This window comes from Hyperolius riggenbachi, chromosome 8, assembly GCF_040937935.1.
Source record: "Hyperolius riggenbachi isolate aHypRig1 chromosome 8, aHypRig1.pri, whole genome shotgun sequence".
Lineage (NCBI taxonomy): Eukaryota > Metazoa > Chordata > Amphibia > Anura > Hyperoliidae > Hyperolius > Hyperolius riggenbachi.
Window position 1 is genome coordinate 136,850,569 of NC_090653.1, and position 23,288 is coordinate 136,873,856.

The 23,288-nt window shown below is 42.8% G+C and overlaps 1 protein-coding gene across 2 annotated transcripts in view; it reads right to left on the reverse strand.

Moving 5' to 3' along the window:
- LOC137529141 (phosphatidylinositol-binding clathrin assembly protein-like) overlaps nt 1-23,288 on the reverse strand; it is a 113,228-nt gene that overhangs the window by 44,812 nt on the left and 45,128 nt on the right. For both annotated transcript variants that reach the window (XM_068251153.1, XM_068251155.1), the window contains exons 3-9: nt 22,491-22,566; nt 22,280-22,382; nt 22,095-22,188; nt 19,921-20,032; nt 7,869-7,975; nt 7,237-7,278; nt 4,017-4,102 (exon numbers count right to left, since the gene is read on the reverse strand). In XM_068251153.1, the coding sequence (XP_068107254.1) occupies nt 4,017-4,102; nt 7,237-7,278; nt 7,869-7,975; nt 19,921-20,032; nt 22,095-22,188; nt 22,280-22,382; nt 22,491-22,566 (620 nt within the window). The remainder of the gene's footprint in view (nt 1-4,016; nt 4,103-7,236; nt 7,279-7,868; nt 7,976-19,920; nt 20,033-22,094; nt 22,189-22,279; nt 22,383-22,490; nt 22,567-23,288) is intronic.

The following is a 23,288-nucleotide window of genomic DNA, read 5'->3' on the forward strand; positions in this document are numbered from 1 at the left end:
ACAAACTGTGAAACTGAGGGTGTCATTTATCTGCTTCTTTGCCCGTGTGGAGCCTTCTACGTAGGCAAGACAGGCAGAGCATTTAAGAGACGTATTTATGAACATACATATGGGATCAGTGAATCGCATGATACACCAGTTGCACGACACTTTGCTGGATGTCAGAATGCTAGTCCAGCAAAGGTACGATTCTTTGGGCTTGATAGGGTGCACTTGGACCCAAGGGGGGGCGATTGGGACGGGAGGCTCCTTCAGTGCGAGGCCTTCTGGATATACAAGCTGAAGGCCTTCCGGTCTCCAGGCTTGAACGAAGGCATTGACTATGCCCCATTTTTATAAACCTTTTTGCCAGGTTCTCTGTCACATATGGGGGGGTCACCCGTCCCTGATGGCTTACCCCATAAACTTGTCCATAGATCTTTTTGACCATTCAACCTGTTCTCCTTTGGTTGCTCTTGTGTGCTGTCCCTGGCCTACGGGGGGTTGGGCCAGTGATGCTCTGTCCTCTGTGGGGGTCCCCCTCTGACCCGCTAGACTTAGCCTTAACGAGACCACTTCTTTTTTATGATTATTGATTTTGGATAACAGCCGTGTCCCACAATTAGTTGGGATACCTTTGTTTATTGATATATTAGGTGAATATGTGATTTATGTATACTTTATTTTATATAGAGATGTACACTCAGATTATAGTAAAACTGTATGATTATTTGTTGAATAGACTGGATTTTAGGCGAATCCCCTTGTGTGTTGATGCTATGGCCCCCTGGGCGCTCCTTCTGTTCTCCCCTTCCCTGCCCTGTGGGGCCGGTGCGGCCTGGCCGTGGGGATGGCCCCCTGGGGGTTCGATGTGCCCGGAGATGTCCAGCCTATGCCCCTGATATGGGAGCGTGTGCTCCAGGGTATAGTTGATTGACTCTATTTTTATTGAATTTCTCTGCTTATCGGTGTTTTTCAAGCATCGATGGGCTCCTATCTCTGTGGCGCGCCGGCCCCTGTGGTGGCGTCCCCCCGGCCTGGCGGATATGGGCCCCGTGTGGTAGGCTTGGGGTGAATGGGGAGCCCAGTGGTATGGTGCCAAGGCGGCCTCGGGGCGTCACATTGGGCGACCTTTGTCGCCTAGAGCTGCGCGCTCTCCCCTCCCCGCTCTGTGGCATGCCATAGAGCTGGGATCAGCTCATCACGGCCAACTCCATCCTGGCCACTAGATGGCGCGCACGGTGGGGTGTGGAGGTGCGCTGCTCCTCTATGCCGACGCGGACTCTGTCCTCTCGCCTGCGCACGCAACCTTGTGACGCGCTGGCGTGGGGCGGACCCGCGTGCGGCGTGGCGTCCTCGGGCCGCCGGGCGCCATTATTAGGCCGGCATCCATGCAGACGGGATCGCTTGATGAGCCTGCCCTGATGATGCTGGCGACTTTGCCAGGGAAACCGGTCGGCAAACCAGGGCTCATCGCCCACCAGTAGCATCGCTCCACCTGGGGGACCACTGGCTTCGACCTGTACAGGACGGATGAGTATTTCCTTGCATCTTATGCACCTTACTATGACAATATGCACATGGATGGACTCTATCTCCTTTATTACCAACTTAACTGAGGGCAGTGTACAAGGGCAGTAATACAGCCCACCACGGGATCCCCATGCTTTGAGTCTGCATGACATTTACGTTCTATCTTCCATCACGTGACCCCTTATGGATTGGAGAGCTGCATAAGGGAACATTCCCTGGCGGACTTTTACACTGTATATCTACTTACCTGTTGAATAACAACACAGTGATCTCCTAAATTACATCCTAAACTACAACTGATTCTGAGGTTGATGGTCACGTAAACAGTATGTTTGATGGATACTTTGATGAACTTCGTTTATGTACTATGATTGAAGATTAGAGGAGGGGCACCTGAGCTGGTGACTACACTGACTGCACTGTCTACCCAGGAACATTGCCACTCAGAGGATGATGAATATCTATTGCTACCTATGTTTACTGCAATACTAGGGAGGTGCTTTGAATCGGAACTGTTTTTGTGGTCCACATCATTTAGGCCTATTTTTGCTGTGAGCTCCAGCTTTCAAACTGTTTGAACTGTTTGATCTGTTCTTGATGCTAATAATCAAACGTTGGGCCCTCAGGTCGATGATTATGTCCCCAGGTTATTGGAGCCAGTGCTGGTTTTTATAAAGGATTAAGTTACTATATATTTTTATAATTTGTGATAAATAAAGGATAAAGTTTTTATATATACTTTTCTTCCTTTTTTTTCCAAGTAAGCAGTCTACAATTTATGAGTCTCAGACTCAAAGGAAGCACCTATTTGTAAATTTGAGACCCATAGGGCCTGATTCACAAAGCAGTGCTAACAGTTAGCACCGTGGTGAAAAGCCCTTTATCACGCCTAAACTCTGTTTAGGCATGATAAGTTTAGGTGTGATAAGTTTAGGTGTGATAAGTTTAGGCATGATAAGTTTAGGTGTGATAAGTTTTTAGGCGTGATAAGTTTAAGCACCAACTGAGTTAGCACCGCAGTGCACAGCTGATCAAAAGTTTTGCGCTAGCAAAGTCTGGTGCACTTTGCATAGAGTTTAATGGCGCTGCTTTGCGTACGGGACTTTGTGCGCGTAATAAACTTATCTAAACTTAGCATGCCTAAACTTATCACACCTAAACTTATCATGCCTAAACTTATCACACCTAAACTTATCATGCCTAAAGTGAGTTTAGGCATGATAAAAATGGTTATCACGCCTAAAGTCTTTAACTGGGTTATCACCGCTTTGTGAATCGAGCCCATAGTGTGAAAAAAGCTGCCCAAAGAAAGCCTAGTCTGTCCTGCAAAAAAATAATATATAGATCATTTTAGTGTGATAATTAGCGATAAAGTTATTACCGAATGAATAAGAAGAGTTTTTGAAGAGGAAAAAACCTGTGGTAGAGAAGTGGTTAAGGAACTACAAGTCCCACAATGCATTTGCCTTTATGAATCATGACTGTGGCTTTCAGACTCCTGCAATGCATTGTAGGACTTGTAGTTCCTTATCGACTGGAGAGCCAAGTTTGCAGATCACTGGTCTATGGAACAAACACTAGCTAGCTCCCACATAACAGTTCACTCTGAACTTTGCATTCTACAACAAACTTATTCCCCAAAATCATTCATGACCTTTTATAGGTCTTTAACATTTGCAGCAAAGGACTATAACCTCCAACATGGTTTTAGAGTGTGCCTGCAGGTATCTAAAAGCAGTCTACTGTGAATTGCAATACTGCCTTCTTTAATCCGAAATACTTTTCAAGCTTCACTTCAACATCTACACTGCAAAAGATCCAGGTTAAACAGAATTGTAAAGTCAGGACAGCCAGTGGAGAGGTTTCAGAACTAAAAGGATCAGGAGGGGACAAATTGTTAGGACACTGGGTTTCTACCATACAACCCTGCATCCTGGAGAAACACTGGAGCTGAAATAATCAGCAAGCCTATAAATTTACGCAAGTCTGGACTATTAATAGGCAAGTATTTTTTCTTTCCCACTTTCACACAGATCCTAATAAGAATCCTAACATTTGTATAGCGCTTTTCTCCTTTTGGACTCAAAGCGCTCAAGAGCGGCAGCCACTAAGGGCGCGCTCAAGGGGCCACCCTGCAGTGTTAGGAAGTCTTGGCTAAGGACTTCTTACTGAACAGGTAGCCAGGATGCAAACCCTGGTCCTGGTTAGATGGTCAATGAGAAAAAATGATTCCACGTTTATGCAGGATTATGCAAATAATGCATGCAAATGTATGCAGCTCAAAAATGGACCAATCGAATGCCACCTCGAGGTAATTTGATAGGTCAATTTTCAAGCATTTGCATAATCCTGCATCAACTTGGAATAACTTGCATCATACTGATTTACCCCTATTAGAGAGAGTGGATGGCACAAAATCCGCTCAAGTATAGTTTGCATAATAAGAAATCTCAGTTATAAAACACCTATCTTGCACATGTATCCTTAGTATTAGTCCAACTCACCTGCTAGCAGCTGAGAGTTCCTTTGTCTTTTTCCCTTCAAGGGAAGCCAAGTGTTGCTCAAGTGCCTCCAGCAAACTGCTGGGTGCCTGCAAGAGAACAGCTACAAGTTAGTGAAACTGAAGGAAAAAAAAAACATTACCACAAAATTCAAGCATTGCTTCTGTTAAATCAATTCTGGGCACATGGACACTTTTATATAACAGTTCTTACAACTAAACATTTTATTTTTGAGAGACTGTAGAGAGTACTCAGACCTGGACAACAGGCAACTCAAAACCAGCATCATGAATTTGATAAGTATCTTCAAAAGTGACGGCCTCAAAAAGATATTCGCCCCCCTCCCAACAGGAAATAATTACTACACTACAGCACAATCATATATAACCATGTCAGCAATCCATTAACACCAGTAAAACAGGCCTGTTACACACACACACACACACACACACACACACACACACACACACACACACACACACACACACACACACACACACACACGTTGCATAAATTTATTTTCGTCTGGTCTTCAAAAGCATACAGCTGCCGGCTCACTCAAAGTAAGAGAACCACACCACTTTAGTGACAGATATGCAGGTGAAGGGGTAGGGACTGTTCTTAGAGTTGAAGACACGCCTCCCTAATGATTGACAGCCTATCACCATGGGCAGTCTCTAGAAGGAAACAATGGCTTCAGACTGACAGGGAGGATTGAGAAGAGGAGAACCAATAAATGCAGCTACTGCTTTCATTTTTTTTTTATTTAGCAAAAAAAAAAGTTTCTCATTTTTCAACAGAACCTTTCAAATGCATATTAAAACATGCCTGAACTTGGACTTTAAAGTACAACTAAAAGGTCAATTAAAGGAAGCAGTCCAACCATGTAGACATATTCAACTTAAAAGTTTTGTTGAAAATGCCTGTTGCTGTCACTGCCTCGTGCTCCTGGACCTCTCTGCTTACTTATGGTTTTAATATATTGACTATAGCTCTGCACTGCCATGGTTTCCAAAAGATCTCTCTGGGTTGCTACGGTTTTCCTTTTGCAATCTCCAAAATAAATGAGGCCTTGTGCTAGAGTATTGATGTATTTAGGCTACAAATAAATCATACAATTCCAAACAATGTAAGCAAGAAGGGGGAAGTCAACAAATGTAACCTAACAAAACAAGAGATGTATTAATCCGACAAAACAAATAAGACACGCAAAAACTAGACACCAGGTCTGATTTCGGGGGGGGTCTATAAGTGGGAACACTAGACCACCAGAGAAGCAACATGGGTATGTTAAAAGTAGGGGCTTGAGTTTCTACTTGAGTCAACAACTTTTCTGGTGTCTGTAGAGTACCTCTGTTTATTTGGATCAGTTTATATTTGAATGTATATGGCAACTATACTACCAACTAGTCCTAAATATCCTGACTGTGGTCAGAAACTTTCAAACGACCACCTTATGTGCATTTTGTGGGAAATGCTACAACATGATGTGTATTTTGTGGGGAAATGCTGCCAATCATGTGCATTTCTGGGCCAACTAGTGCTGCTAATACTGAAGCACCCTGGTCAAATTAAAAAAGGGAGTGTGGCTGCTAATACTGGGGCACACCTGGCTACCTATGTGCTGGGGGGCCTCATCATCAACCTCAACTCTAACTAAGACTAGGGATGCACTTGGCTTTTGGGAAGGTGGAAACACATTGGCTATCTACATTGGTTCGGCCCATCAGTCAAATTTAACCTTGCCATGTGGTCCACGATTCAAAAAAAATTTGCCCATCCCTGCTCTAGGCTGAATGAACAATGTCAGCAGTCCTAGTACTTTTTCTGTAGTCCGTTTTACAAAGCTTTGTTGATCCTGAAGGCAAGACAGGGTTTTTTATAACATAGAAACCTTTGAAGAAAAAAAACTTTTTTGCCTTGAGATCCATTTTTAAAACTTATTCGGCTAAATGTCTCCAGTCTATTAACAAAATATTCAGACACATCAAAAGAACTATTATTGACCATGTCCAAGTCTTGCCTATTACTATTTCACCCTGTAGTCAAGTGAGAAACTTCCAGAGAACCCGAGGTGAACCTTGGGTAAGAAAACACATACTTATGAAGCAAGAAGTTTTGAATTAGGATGATACCATTTATGATCCAAAACGTCTTGCTTTTACTGATGGCTGACACGGTACAAAACTCTACTGTTACTACACTTCCTGAAGAAGAGGGAAGTCTCTGGAAATTGTAGATGCTTCCAGTGTCTGCCTTGCCGCTGCTCGCAGGGACACTCTGGAAAATCCAGGCCATGCTCCTCTTTATGCAGGCGTACTGGACCTCAGCGAGCATGGCTGTGCACAAGCAGTTCTGGCTTACTGCACAGGCATGGTCATACTCACGCAGGCGCAGTATGGTCGCGCTCGTTTCCGAAGAGTTGCACAGCCCTGATCTTCACTCCAACAAGCCTTTGTCGGATTTTTTCAGTGTGTCCGCAAGCACCAATGGAGGATGGTGTGGGAAGCCTCTACAGGATTTAGATGCTTCTCTCTTAGGCCCAGTGCACACCGAGCGGTTTTTGGAGCGATCCGCCGGCCGCATCCGCCTCTAAAAACGCTTGTCTAATGTATTGCAATGGGATGGTGCACACCGGCGGTTTGCGGTTTTTGCCAAGCCTCAAACGCGCCTCCTGCTGCATGTTTGTGGTTTTCGGAAGCGTTTCGTCCTCAATGTAAAGTATAGGAAAAACGCAAACCGCTCTGAAAAACGCTAGTTCAGAGCGGTTTGCCAGGCATTTTTGTTACAGTAGCTGTTCAGTAACAGCTTTTACTGTAACAATATGTGTAATCTGCTACACAAAAACGCACACAAAACCGCTAGGTATGTTTAGAAAACCTCTCTAAACATACCTAGAATCGCTCTGAAATCAGCTCCCAAAACCGCTAGCGTATTGCGGATCTGCTAGCGGTTTTGGTGTGCACTGGGCCTTAGGCAAGTACGTGGTTTTAACCAGAAGCTTGCCACGGGTACACTTTCAATCATGGAATAACTAAAATCCGCCATAGAGTCCACCAGTTGATTATGATATGAGTTCACCAGTTCACATGTATGGTTTCCATATATAAATATATGGAAGAGAAATCTTCTCAGGGGAATGGTTTATGGATGAAGCAATAAACAGAAGCATGGAAGGAACCTGAAATGACCATCTATAAATGAAAATGAAATGCACACTGACCTGAGTAAGATCTGGAATGTCACCCTGATCAATTCCAACTTGCTGAGTTCACAATAAAGGGGGAAAAGAAAAGTGTACATTATTTCATGCAGCGGCCATGGAGAGTGCTGTGGGTTTTGAATGTTCACACACACTAAATGATGAAAATAAATAAAAAAAAGGTGGGGACATTACTAACGCAATGGACTGGTACAGTGGCACTTGCTAACCACAAAAACCACAGGCGCTACAGAAATGAAAACCAGGCAATTTAGAACTGTACAACAGCCCCAAGCTTCATGTACTGTGCATACCATGCAGCTGCTGTCAATGCAATAAGTGCAAGTATGGAATAGCAGAATTAAAAGTCAAACAAACATTACATTTTTTTTTGCAAGAAAGGCTACATAAAAGGGTAAAAGAAAGAACAAAAAGTTGCTTTTGGTTAGAAGACAGATCTGAATAAAAAGAATGACAATGGAATCAAGCAGAAAAAGCATTACTTGGGTGCTACTGACTGTGTTCAATGATATTTCACAAACCAAAGATTGTTTTTGCAGCATTCATTTTATATCATCATGCACGACACATGCTACTGTACCAGTGCCAAGAGCTAAATAAGGCCCCTTTGATGCATGATCCACTGGACTTACCTCTGCCACTTTAAGAAATTCTGACAGTTTGGTCATCCGGGCAAGAAACTTTTTATAGATATCCAAAGCGTCTTTACACTGGTTCTTTTTCATGTCAAAGTACTTTTCTACAAGAAAATAAAGCATACAGAAGTAGACAATATTAAAATCATAATACTGTGAAAAAATGAATCTATTGTTCAAAATTCAAGCTGCACATCAGGCTCAGCAAGCACTATGATGCTCAGAGCAAGCCATGGTTTATAATCATGATTAGACAACTGTTACAGTCTGCATATAGTGGATATACTTAAAGAGTAACTGTCGGGCATAAAATCAATTCTTTATTTTTATCTGATAAACAAGTAATAAGGATGCTAACCAGGCAAGCCAAAAGTTAAAAATCACTCTTACTTTTCTTATCCATAAAAACATTCCCCAGTTTCCCTGGCTCTTATTTGGTACATCTGCCACACAAAGGAAGTTGCAGGGCATGCTGGGTTTTTTTCTTTCTTACTTTCCTCCCCTTTTCTCCTCATACATCTTTTTTTGCTTCTCTACTTCCTCTCAGACTTAACTAATGCTGCCTGATTGGCTGAAGCCTCTTTCCCTCCTGTTTTCCCATCCCACACCTCTGTTCTTCTCTGATTGGCCATTATTTCTCATGCTTAGAGATGCGAGCAAACAGTTCGCCAGCGAATCTATGTGCCGGCACTACTTCCTGGTCGCTATGACCCGTAGTAGTACGGCTGCGCTGGGCCGGCGGTGTGAGTCTTTGATCACGCGCCCGTTGCCGGGCACTCTGTGCATGAGTGTGACGTCACGCACATCCGCAGAAAGCGCCCGACAACAGGCGTGCGATCAAAGATGCGCACCGCCGGCCCAGAACAGCTGTACTACTACGGGTCATAGCGACCCGCAAGTAGTACAGGGTGAGGGGTTCTCCGGTGAACGGTTCGCGAACCGTTCGAGGACATCCCTACTCATTCTGAGACAATGCACTTTCTACTGCAAAGCTGGGTGGTAGGGCGAGCAATGCATACACAATCAAACAGAGGAGAGTAAGGGAGGAAATAATATCAGGATTGGCTTCAAGATACACAGTTAAGATGGAAAATCCTAAGAAGGATTTTCTTTTTTTTACTATAGAAAAATCGCTAAAATCAAAATGTGGACAGTGCAATACATATGTGCAAGTATTTATCTATATACACGGTATGTGTTTTTTTCTGAGATAGTATAGCTGACTGCTCAGCTTTTAAGTACCCCTGAACCGCATCATATAAACCTACTTAACATCCTGCTGTATGTGTAAAGCATGTTTATACGTTAGCAGATTAAAGCACCATCCTCTGTCTCCAGTGGCCCCTGTGCCCCCCTCTCTGTTCAGCCAAAATATTTCACTTGAGCAGCACGTTGATGATAGGTGGGGAGGAAGGGTCAGTACTTCCTCCTCTCTGCCAGTCCTCAGGAACGCCCCCTGCACGCAACGCTAATGCTTTCTATATGCACAGCCCGCTGGGGAGCTGCGCTGTTTGTGGTCTTAGGGTAATTAAGGTTGGAATGATAGTGTAAACATACAGCAGTATATAAAGTTTATATGATAGCGGTTCAGGAGTACTTTAAACATAAGACCTGTTCCAAAATAAAAACAAAGGTTTTTCATGAAAATTTCTTATTGTTACCCATATTATCAAGATGGTTCTACTTCCTGCACATCATTTTGCCATCATGGTGTTTGAAGACTTCCAAAAAGTAGAACCCATGTAACATTTTCAATACGAACATGTAAAGATATTTAACCTTAAACAGTAAATAAAAAGGTGCGATATTTAGGCAATCAAAAAATAGCCTATCATGCTCATACATTTTCTGCCTTGATTGGATTGTAACTTCTTCCCAAGAATGACTATGCAGATCAGAGGTTCTTTCTTTTCATTGACTTAGCTGGATGGTCAAGCTCATATACAATGGTGCACACAGCTACAATGTGATAAAGATACAACTGAGCAGTGTGCCAATTGGTCATGTATGTATGCACAAACCTCAGAGAATAACCAATTTATACAACACCAATGCTAAATTTATAGGAAAATCACTGACACAAATGTCAATATCAAAAAGGTTTCTCTTCAATAAAAGTTGCATCAAAAAGTGTAGTTTTTGCAAAAAAAATAAATCCATTTAACCACTTGCCGACCGCGCACTCATAACGCGCGTCGGCAAAGTGGCAGCTGCAGGACCAGCGACGCAGTATTGCCAGGCTAAATGTAAACACAAGCGGAAATAATCCGCTTTGTTTACATTTGTACGGCGCTGCTGGCCAATCAGCTGGCCAATCAGCTGCCGGGGATTGCCGCCATGTGACCGGAGACAGCCTGTCACTGGCTGCACAGGACGGATAGCGTCCTGTGCAGCCCGGCTTACCAGGGGGGGCCAGGTAGGAGAGGGAGGGGGAGGATTTCGCCGTGGAGGGGGGCTTTGAGGTGCCTCCCCCCCCGCAACACCCGCAGGCAGGAGCGATCAGACCCCCCCAGCACATCATCCCCCTAGTGGGGAAAAAAGGGGGGCGATCTGGTCGCTCTGCCTGCACGCTGATCTGTGCTGGGGGCTGCAGAGCCCACCCAGCACAGATCAGCTACAACAGCGCTGGTCGTTAAGGGGGGGTAAAGGGTGGGTCCTCAAGTGGTTAACAAGACAGGACATGATGTAACCACTTGCAAATAAACCCCCACCGTTCAGACAACAATGCAAACTTAGTATATTAGAACCACTCCATATGGGGCAAAATGAACCCCTTAAGAGATGGCCCAGGTCATATTGCAAAAGGTACCATACAGTAGAATAAAACACACCTGCCCTGCCTTCCTGTATGACAGTAGAAGACTGGATATCATGAACACCAATCTACATACATCACAGATGGAATATGCATAGAAAATACAAGAACGATTGATGTGCAACTGATTTCTTTCTGTAATAATAATGCTGCTAGAGGCAATGGCAGGCTAGTGCTCCCGGAAGTTGACTGAATATGTGGACCCAGCATGAACATACCTCTGTGCTTACCTTATCCTTTAAATAATACAAAATGACACAATGGACCACTGAATGTAAATGGCGCATGATAATTGTTATAAACACCTTTATGAATCAATATTGTATTGAAGTTCACATATGTGCATGTTGAAGAGATCTATCATTTCTATGTTGTGTACTTACCTTTTCAGAGGACTAAATAGCAGCAGGCTTTATCCAGAACTAACAAGCAATACAAGCGTCTAAAGGTCATCACTAAAGGGATGTCACAACAGCTATACTTCACTAAGTCAAGCATGACTGCTCGGAGCGCTGTAATAACAGTGCAGTATATTTGGGCGCAGCCGGCGCCACCATAGGCTGTAACAGGAATTACGGCTATAGCATCGCTCAGTGAGTTATTTGGGCGGAGTCATAAGACGGAGCACAGATTACTCTAAAAGCAGTAACTCTGTTACCAGCAATAGCTGGAAGCCGAATTACGTCTTTCCCCCACTACCCATGGCGGCCTGGAGGGGGGGGGGGGGGAATAGCAATTACCGCCACCGGGACTTGTGCAGGAGCAGGGTAAGCCTTTTAATGGCTTTACCCATCCCCAAATCTCCTGGCGGCAGTTTCATAGGTATTCGACTGCTACTCTAAAGGTGCCCATACATGGTACAATTTTTCTTTTTTTTCTCGATTGGATAATTTAGTTTGATTATTCCGTTAGATCGAATATAAAGATTTTTCCAGTATGTCCAGATTTTTCTCAAAAAAACTGGATAACTGTTGGAATTTCTTGAGCGAATTTTTTTTTTTTTTTTTTTTTTTTTTAATTTTCATTCGATCATTTAGATTGAATAAACGGGAAAATCGAACTTTTTTATTGTATCGTGTATGGGCACCATAAAGCCATTAACTTACGGTGGCCACAAATGATCACATCTTTTTCATCCAACCTTACCATTTCTAATATAAGAGACCTGCCTAAATTATCTATTCAATATATTCACTCAATTTATCCTTATACTACATAGATTTGGTAAAATTGGATGAAAAAGATTGGATCATTAGTAGCCACCTTTATTTTCCCTCCATTAACATCACCTCAACAAGGATGAGCAAACCAAAGGAGAAAATGGTCTCAATGTAGACAACTAGTAGATGATCTGCTCAGTGAAGTTCAGCTTGCCACTTGCAATGACGTGGCTGAAAGAGGGCAGCTCCATTTTCAAGCACAGGCTTTACATTTCCTGCCAAAAATCCAAATGTAGTCCATACGAAAAAGAAAATATCTGTACAAATAAATGGGCTCCCTAAGGGGGGACTAGAGGCGACCATAGCAAGACCCAGAGGCATGGCATTAAGCACAGGACATGCCTCTGGTTTCTTAAGATTTAAAATACCTGCCTCGGGTTCTCTTTAAGGAATCCGAATAAATCTTTCATATCATCGCAAATTATTCAATCCAAACAAAAAACCTCCAACTTCAGACACTTTCACTATGAAAACATAATATTCCCCATCAACCCATTTCACTAATATTCACCTACATACCATAACCATTAGTTTACAATAATAATAATAAAACTATGTAAGGCACAAGGTCATTGGGCTAGCAATGCTCATAGATAAAGTTTAATGCAGAACCAAACTAAAAACTGATCATGCTTGCACAAAAATTAACATTACATTTTAATAGGAAATCCTGTTTGTCTTTTAAAAACTAAAAAAAAACAAAACAAAAAAAAAAGCAAAAAAAACAAAAAAAAACTTTTCATCTATTTTTTAGACCATAAGACACTCGACCATAGGACAAAAAAAAAAAAAATCAGGGAAAAAAATATACTAAACCCAATGCATCTATGGTGCAGGGACATCTTGTAGACCTTTAAACCCCCCCCCCCCCCCCCCAGCTGTCTGTCTAAGCTACACTACTTAAACCCCTGCTGCCTCACCAGTTCACTGCACTGCACTAACCACTGCTGCCCAACCAAGGAAACTGTACCACACTAACCCCTGCTTCTCCCCCCCCCCCCCCCCAGCTACACTAACTACCCTACAACTTCAGTGGAAGCTCTCACCTGATCCATCAGTCGCGCTCCTCTCCGTCACTACATGCCCGAGTCCTGCCGCTCCACACACACTCCTCCATCTGCTGCAGCTATACACTGCAGCCACCTGCCAATCAACATGCTCCAGTCTTCCTTACTTCCTGGTCAGTGGTGCCCTCCTACTGCATGACCCCAGCGCCCATATGCACCACACGTCATGCGTGACCTGGGGGTAGTGAGAGTACAACTAACCAGGAAGTACGGAGGACTAGAACATGTAAAGTGACAGCAACTGCAGACGGAGGAGGAGAGGAGCATGTGCAGAGTGGCAGGACAGGACCATGTAGTGACAAAGACGGAGAGGAGCGCACCAGCTGGAATGGTAAGTGCTTTCACTAAGCACTACTACTTTTCACTGTATATTCTCACTAAAAAATGCACCAACTTTTTACCCCCAGTTTTGGGGAAGAAAAAAAAGCATCTTATAGTCAGAAAAAAAGATATAATTGCAGGCCGAAGCCCCTAAAAAGCCAAACACCCCATTCCCTCCTCCAGGAAATTCTGCCGAGGATCATGTTGCATGCCGGGACAACCTCCCCAGGCATCTTGACGAGGATAGTGTTGCATGCTAGGCAGGGCTGTGGAGTCGGTCCAAAAATCCACCGACTCCGACTCCGACTCCTCAGTTTAGGATTCCACCGACTCCGACCCCACGACTCCGACTCCTCTAATTTGCATATTACAATTTTGTTGATTAAAAGTATGTAACATGAAATTCGTCTCTTAACTGCCAACGCTTAGGAATTTTACAAGACAACTGAAGTGAGAAGGATATGTAGACTACTATATTTATTCCCTTTAGACTAAAACTAGTCCTTGGTAAGAGTACTTGTAAAAGGTACAAACCGGAACAAAGAACATCTATCAGGCCCTAGGCAATGTAAGTGTGGGTACATGTAAGAATGATGTGCAGGTACTCTGCAGGGGAATGAGGAGATTGTAAACAGACAACACCTCTGTGTTCAATGTGGACAGCATTCTCAGTGGATTCCTGCAGCTCTGTGGGGAGTGCATATGTAGAGTATAGTACTACTATGTAACAAAGTAAACCTGAGACAGATGAAATTAAAGTTTTATACATACCTGGGGCTTCCTCCAGCCGCCTTCAGGATAATCAGTCCCTGTATGTCCTCCTCCACCACCTGGATCTTCTGCTAAGAGTCCAGGTACTTGAGCCAGTCAGGCGTAGTGCGCATGCACACACTCCGCCGCCAGGAGCATACTACACCTGTGCAGCACTATTGCGCAGGTGCAGAATGTTCCTGGCTGTGGGAGCGGCATGCGGCCGGACAGCGCTGACTGGCTGAATTACCAGGACTCATAGCAGAAGATCCGGGTGGTGGAGGACAGCGAGGGACTGATTAGCCTGAAGGGGGCTGGAGGAAGCCCCAGGTATGTATAAAACTTTACTTTTCATCCGTTTCAGTTACCCTTTAATTTGTAGTCACCAAACCAAATTTTAATAACATATCACATTATTTGATTTCATCAGCAAAGGGAGTGCATACATTTGCATAAATCAGCATCAATGCAGAATTATTTCCATCTCGTTGACCATCTCTATTAGTGACACAGCTACACATCTGGCTTTATTCTTACAGCATCGATGTTATTTAGTATATATAAGAGATTCCTGTGTACACATCATATATACAGTCACAATCAGATATGTATATCTGACCTTAAAAATACGGGGACTGCTTTATTGAAGCAGCACAAGTAACTAATTTTGACTGGTTTATTTCATTTTTGTGGACTAAGCACAGCTATTACTGTATATATACATAATTTTAATGACTATTATCTGAGAAATAGAACATTTTATCATATTTTCTATTTTAATTACAGTTACAAATTCATTAGGAGTCGGAGTCGGTGCATTTTTTCCCGACTCCGACTCCGACTCCAGGCACCCAAAATTGCCCGACTCCGACTCCACGACTCCGACTCCACAGCCCTGATGCTAGGACAACTACTGCGCAGGCACTCAGAATAGCAAAACGATCACAAGATTGCAAGAAAAACAGTTAATGAACAGCAGCCAGAAGTACATAGCTTCCATTTTTAATCAATCAATCCTAAATTGTTCTACAATCTCATGTTTCACAGCCAATATAGTAATATTCAGCTCTACAGTTTGCATATGAGGTTCTGATAAAGAATGCATCCCAATCATTCCTCAATGTGCAAGTATAACGTTCAGAATCTCCTGATGAGCCAGGAGGAAAATTAATAGAAGAGGACAAAACTACACACTGTCTGCCTCGTCTTGCATTTCTCCCAGCACGTCTATGTGCAAATTTGTTATCTGCTACCCTCTTGTTCCAGATATAGACGTTTAGGGCTATGAGATTACTTTACTTTAATTACAGAGGCGGAAGAGTCTCAATCTTCTAACTGTAATATTAAATACTTAACGCAGGAAGAAGTAAAGGCAAGACTAAATAAATTAAAAATAGACAAGGCACCTGGCCCGGATGGCATGCATCCTCGGGTCCTAAGGGAATTAAGTTCAGTTATAGATAAACCCCTTTATCTTATCTTTTGTGACTCTCTTGCAACTGGCAGAGTCCCAGTGGATTGGCGTACAGCCCACGTTTTCCCATTATTTAAGAAGGGCAAAAAATCAGATCCAGGAAATTATAGACCTGTAAGCTTAACATCAGTTGTATGCAAACTATTTGAGGGGTTACTAAGAGATACTATACATGACTTCATAGTAGAAAATAATCTTATTTCTCAGCATCAACATGGGTTTACTAAAGACAGGTCCTGTTTGACTAACATGCTCAGCTTTTATGAGGTAGTGAATGCTAATATGGATATTGGGAATGCTGTAGATGTGATATACTTAGACTTTGCTAAGGCCTTCGACACTGTTCCCCACAAAAGTCTGGTGCAAAAGATGAGGATGCAAGGACTGGGGAAGAGTCTGTGTGCTTGGATAGGGAACTGGCTAATGGACAGAAAACAAAGAGTTGTGGTCAATGGATCATACTCAAAATGGGAGACTGTTAGCAGTGGGGTCCCACAGGGGTCTGTACTGGGTCCAGTGCTCTTCAATTTATTTATTAATGACCTAGTGGATACAGTAGTGAGCAATGTTGCTATTTTTGCAGATGATACAAAATTGTGCAGAATCATCAACTCTAAGGAAGATAGTGTTATATTGCAACAGGATCTGGATAGGATGGCTATATGGGCACATACATGGCAGATGAAATTCAATGTTGACAAATGTAAAGTCATGCATTTTGGTCGTACCAATGGTCGAACACCATACAAAATAAATGGGATACAGTTGGGAACATCAAACTTGGAGAAGGACTTAGGAGTACTCATCGACAACAAGTTAAATAATCGTACTCAATGCCAAGCCGCTGCAGCTAAAGCTAACACAATTTTGGGATGCATTAAAAGGGAAATAAAAACTCGAGATGCTAGCATAATATTGCCCCTGTTTAACTCTCTAGTAAGGCCACATCTGGAATATGGAATTCAGTTCTGGGCACCACATTACAAAAAAGATATTGCAGTTTTAGAGCAGGTGCAGAGACGAGCAACAAAATTGATACGTGGGATGGAAGGTCTCACTTACCAAGAAAGGTTAGATAAACTGGGTTTATTTAGTCTAGAGAAAAGACGCCTTAGAGGAGATCTAATTAACATGTATAAATACATCAGAGGGCAATATAATAGCTTAGCGGATGAGCTTTTTGTCCCTAGGCCTTCTCAAAGGACTAGAGGACATGATCTGCGCATGGAGGAAAAACGTTTTAGCCATTTATTTAGGAAAGGGTTCTTTACAGTAAGAGTGATTAAGATGTGGAATGCATTGCCACAGGAAGTCGTTATGGCAAACTCTATACCTGCATTTAAAGGGGGCTTAGATGCTTTCCTTGCGTTGAATGACATCCATGGCTACAATTACTAGGTAATGCCAATGATGTTGATCCAGGGATTTTATCTGATTGCCATCTGGAGTCGGGAAGGAATTTTTACCTTGTAAGGGTTTTTTCGCCTTCCTCTGGATCAACAGGGATATGTGAGGGAGCAGGCTGGAGTTGTACTTTGTACTGGTTGAACTCGATGGACGTATGTCTTTTTTCAACCAAAGTAACTATGTAACTATGTAACTACTTATGTTGCATTAAAACACTGAGCATATATCAACAAGGTTGAAGAATACTCTTATGCCAACAAACTCTGCAATAGGAAAGATTGCCGACTGCTGTAGCTCTATCAAGAACAACGACTAGCTGAGCAGCCCATTTTTTTTTATATTTGTTACCAGTGGCCAGAGTTCGGGTTCTGGCCGGGCAAAACTAGAAGTGGCCTTCTCACTGCGGCCAATGTGAGAAATGAATTAGGATTTCCGGATTCCCGGCGGCCGCCTTACTCTTTCAATGTGAGAAATTAAGCCAGCTCCTCGGCTCTGACTCCTCCCCCTGCCCCCTCCTATTTAGCTCTGGCAGCCGGGGACACACGCGTGGCCCCCAGATTCATTCATCGCGACACTGAAGCAGGGATTCATGCTGTTCGTTCCTGCAGAATGGGTGCTGGCAGAAGAAATGTCTGCAGCCTTCCCAGTCTGCTTTCCTGCCGCGATGAATGACTGTGGTGGCCAAGCGTGTGTCCCCGGCTGTCAGAGCTGAATAGGAGGTGGGCAGGGGGATGAGCCAGAACCAAGGAGCCAGCTTCATTTCTCACATTGAAAGAGTAAGGCGGCCGCCGGGAATCCTAATTCATTTCTCACATTGGCCGCAGTGAGACGGCCACTTCTAGTTTGGCCGGCCAGACTTCGGGTTCTGGTCGTAAAATATACAATTAGTGAAGGAAAGGTTTACTTGAAACCAAGTCTGAAGAGAGCCATATCATGAAAAAAAAATATATAACAAAATACACATGGCCTACAGTAAACATTGTATGTCTGATGGTTTTCAGAGATTGGAGCAGATATAAAAAGCAAAGATGAAATGAGAATAGTGTAAACCAAACTTTAATCAGATCGGCCAATGAAGCTATCCAGCACACTAGAACACCAAAAAGTTGCTTGTAAGGTCTAGAGAACAAACTTCCTCCTGAAAAAAAGTGCAGTACTAAATGGCCAATTCTTAGGACATAGCTCCGAAATAAACAAGACATTCTCCCACGAAGTTCCACTGAAGGCACCTACTAATTTTGTAGTTTATAACCATATGCTCAATTTAAATCTTTTTCCTGTGTGCTTTACACAACACCAAAATGTTAGGTTCCAAACAGTGGCATAGCTGAGGGCCCTAGTGCAAGATTTATATTATGATTCCACTAGCAGTCAGTTCATAACAATTGATATGGAGCCCCAAAACCTGCCAAGTTCATAAGCAGTGTCAGAGGTTTAAGGAAAAAAGGGGAAACAGTCTGCTAGTGGTCAACACTATTAAAAGCACATAGAATATAATTAACAGCATAGGATCAATGAAGAGCTAAAACAACAGCTGAAGAAAGGCCCCTGGTGGGCCCCTCTGCTCTGGAAGCCTTGGCGCAGTCGCAATCTCTGGATCCCTTATTGCTATACCACTGGTTCAAGACCAATAGAAAGCTTTATTTCTTTGAAAATGAGCTAGCTTGTTCTCGTCCCTGAAAGTGTACCAGAGACATTGCGAGCTACAAATTGATACTTACCCGGGGCTTCCACGCAAGAGCAGAAAACCCAGACTGGACCCGACTGAGCAAGTTACCAGGGCTGATTGTGGCTAAACGGCAGACCGCGGGAGGACGGTGTGGGACTCAGACGTGTTTATGTGGCGGGAGGAAGCCCCGGGTAAGTATCAAATCTTTAGCTAGAGACGGCTCAGATTTCTTTTTATCTACACACTACTGAGGCCACCAAACCTGTCAACATGTATACTTTGAAAGGTTGGTGGAGTTAAGGCCTGCACACATGCTAGATGGCTGTCACTCGATGGGGATTGGTACCCGATCCCTTGGGTGACATCACTGTGCCGAGACTGTTGCTATATGAAAAAGGGGGCAGAGGCCCAATGGAGCAGCGCAGATATAATAACATGCGGAAGGCGGGCGAGAGCAAAACTATCAGTCCTCACTTGGTCGAGTTAATGCGCTATGTTAGATCGCTGACCAGGCGGCGGTCAGGGTGTTGCTTTAAACACGCCGGATTATTGGCTTCCTCAGTCGACTTTAATCTAGCATGTGCATGGGCCTTTAATTTGGGAAATCTATAAAGTACAGCAGAACCTGCTTCTCATGCAACAACTGATTTGCAATTTTAAGGGCCCGTTTCCACTCTCGCGGAAACGGCCGCGAATCCGCAGAGTTTCCCCGCAGGCAAATCGCGCGGGGAAACTCTGCCATAGGGGACAACGGCGCCGCCGGCCGAATCGCTTGCAGTAGCGATTCGGCCGGAAACCCCCACAGAATTCGCGGCGGAGGCTGCGATTCCCATAGCCGTGCATGGCACGGCTGATGGGAATCGCCTGCGATCCCGCCCACCCGCTCAGTGCCGGCGTGCGTCTACGAGACGCACGCCGCACTAGTGGAAACGAGCCCTTATTCTGCAAGTTTGTGATGCCCACTGAAACAATGACCTAAAACTCTTCTCTGTTGAGTTGTTTCAGAGTGGTGAAGAAGCATGGTTAAACTGATAGTGGGACTTCTCTGCTATTCCACTGTGACCTGGGAGACAGAAATCTGCTCTAAAGAAGTCAAGGTTTTGTTCAAGGGTACACAAGGCAGGATCTAGGACATAACCATGGTACTTTGCAGCGGGTGGCTCAGCCAGTTAAGCAGCAGTGTCATCTTACAAACACTTCAAACCCCAATTCACTTTAAGTATAAATATAACACACCTCTATAACCAGAAATATTCTTGGTGGAGAACTTCTAACAAGATATTCTGGTTTTAACATGGCGTTATGCCTTCAAAGAGTTACACATACCTAGCAAATTAATAACACCTTCATTGTAGGCAGCAAACAACCGAATAGAGTCCTTGAACAGCAGCATGAAGCCTGTATTTATAACACCATTTGTCAACTCATTTGGATTTGCCTTAAAAGAAAAGAAAAACAAAAAGGTGGAATTCAGGTATAGCAGAAGCAAAATAATAGATCAGAATCAACAAGACTTACAACAGTGTGATAGAAGAATGTGCGATTCTTAGCAACCACTGAAAACGTGAAACAGAATCGCAGTGGTTTCTAAAAGCAACAGTAAAAAAATGAATCAAGGCCTCAAAACAATGATCACTAAATGCCAAATGGGGGGGGGGGGGGGGGGGGGGAATGTATATAGCCTTAATTTCTCAAACATTTAATTCCAATTCATGGTTAGAAGGAATAGGCTGTGAAGGAGGAGGATGGCTACTTACTTACTTGTTGGACAGTAATAGGAGGTTCACATATAAAAAGTCTGTTGCAGAGGTGTGGCATTTGTTTGATAAATGGTAATTTTGCGGTCTTGTCTGCAAAAATGCATGCAACACCACTACTGCATAGCACAGACACGCAGCAGCCATGGGTGGAAGGGTCCATGCAAAGGGTATGTAAGGTCTACCACACTGTACAGCTTTTCAGAGTATGAGCGTAAAAAGGGCCATTAGGCTGTCTTCACCCTTAGCCCTGCAATTTTCGGCTGGTTTGATGCATTTTTACGTATCTGCGATTCTGCGTTTTGGGATTTTTTACATTCTGATTTTTCCATGCATACCAATGAAGTTAATTTACCTGAAATTGTATCTAATTAATATTACAGCCAAATTTTTGCATTTACATTTACTTGTATTCAATGCGATTTGCATATCCAGTGCGAGGGAAAAAAAAAAAAACACACATGTAGGCCACTTTCTTTTTCTGTGGTAAATTAGGATTAGAAAATCTGCAAGTCAAATTTAATGCCATTGACATGCATTACATGAAGTGCAAATGTAAATTAACAAAAACAGGAAACGCGCATTTTTTGTATGTGTGGTTTGAGTAGCCTTAAAGTGAACCAGAGGTGAGAATGATATGGAGGTTGCCATATTTATTTTCTTTTTAAACAGTACCAGTTGTCTGGCAGACCTGCTGATCTATTTGGCTGCAGTAGTGTCTGAATAACACCAGAAACAAGCATACATCTAATCTTGTCAGGTCTGACAATAAGGTCAGAAACGCTTGATCTGCTGCATGTTCGTTCATGGTCTATGGCTATAATTATTATAGGCAGAGCATCAGCAGGACAGCAAGGAAACTAGTATTGTTTAAAAGGAAGTAAATATAGCAGCCTTCAGATCACTCTCAACTTAGGTTCACTTTAATGCGCTCCCTTCCATTGCTGCCCCCCAAATCCTTCAATGTTAATAATTCTGGTTTGCATGCAAATTTTATGCAGCTTGGAACTGGTTTTGATTGGCTCAATTCCAAGCTACAGCTAATTTGCATTCAAGTTGTAATTACTAGCAAGTCCATAACCATCTAAAGTCATTATGCTAATCTAGTCTATGCATTGCCTGTGTGGCATTTAGTAACTTTTTTCAAACTAAAAGGTCAAACTAAATATAGGATGTATTATTCAGTAAAATAATGGGAGAATTGGTTAGAATAACTTGCGCAAGGCACTGTGTCAACAACCATATCTGTTATATATCCTGTACTTGCTGAACAAAGTACAACAGGCTTTCACTTCTGGGCCTGAAATATTACACACTCTCCTGCTCTCTCACCATCATGACGCCAGGACTGTGTGCCAGATTTTGCTAAATACAGGATTTATCTAAGCCTGGGACCCACTAGCAGCACTTTTCTAAGTGCTTGTGATTTGAAAAGCTTTTGCTAATGTAATGCTATGTGTGTGATCCCACCTGAGGGAGGCAAGTTCCAATAAAAAAAAAAAAAATCACCTATAGCATTACATTGGCAAAAACCACTATCAAATCACAAATAGTGCAAGTTTCTTCAGGTCTTTCTTTAGTTTAGTTCTTTAGTTTAACTAAAGAAATCACAAATACTTAGAGAAGCGCTGCTAGTGAGTTCCAGGCCTAATTTCTTTATTTACAGTTATGGGTAACACATATATTCCTCAAGCTTCTTGAACATCCATACATGAGATAAAATGCAAAATGTTTTATACCTACATCAAAATCTAGTAAAGCATCCAGTTGGTTTTGAATGATAGGAAGTGTTTTTAACAGCTTTTCTGTGGCCATAGTTCTCATCACCCCATCTATCCTGTTATACAAGAAGAGAAACCGATTACAGAAACAAGCAGCAACCATATGCAGCCTCGCTCGAAACAAATGCCATGATGTGGTTAACCTACCCTCTTTTCATTTTGGTAAAGTCTACAGCGACAAGTCTGTAGGAAAGTGCTTTTTCATTTAAGTATCTGCTGTACCGCCTTATGAAAGTTGACATATCATAACCTACAAAATGATATGTAAAAGCAACATAAGACTGAGAAAATTTTAACAGTCAACATGGATAAACATAACATTTATTTACGTGAGATTTTAAACAAACAGTCAGCTTACCCTGCATAGCACCTTTATCTAGGAAGTTGTTGAGATTAAATAATGTATTTCTGGATGCAAGATACTGAATGAATCGCTGGGAAAAAAAAAAAAAAAGACAATATTGAATTAATATTGAACAAATACACTCAATAGGACTGTTAGCTTTAAATGGCATGCCCCCTTCCCTCTTCCTGTGTCATACTTTTCTGATTGCCTTGTATTTGTAATTTACAATCCTTACCAGTTTACAACAGATCTGTTGCATAATATACCAATTTATGGTGTAGTGTTGTATAAAATACTGGTCCTCACATAATTATAGCAATAATCATAATCAAATTACTAGTGGTCATCTTGGAACTACAGAATTATATATTTATTTATTTTTTAACTACAGGCAGGAAAACCCAGACAACATCTCTATTGGTGTATCAAGCACTGCTATTAACAGTCATATTGCCACAAGGCATGGCAGCTTGATGATCAGAACCTCCGGACCATCCACTATTCTGCAAAAGCAGTTACATATTTCCCAAACCAAAAGCGCACACCCTCAAAAAGGACAGTGGTAATTTGCAAAGAAAAGTATGGATCAGCACACAGGCTTATGCAGGGACAGTGTAATACTTTATTGTCCCGTCACACACGTCTGTACTAGCCTTGACAAAGGGGACCCCTAGTGCCGAAACAATCGTCGGTGTGCGGTCAGAAGATTGCACGTGTGTGATGGGACAATTGAGTATTACACTGTTCTTCCATTAAGCCTGTGTGCAGATCCATACTTTTCTTTGTGGATTACAGTTTCCGGGGATCCAG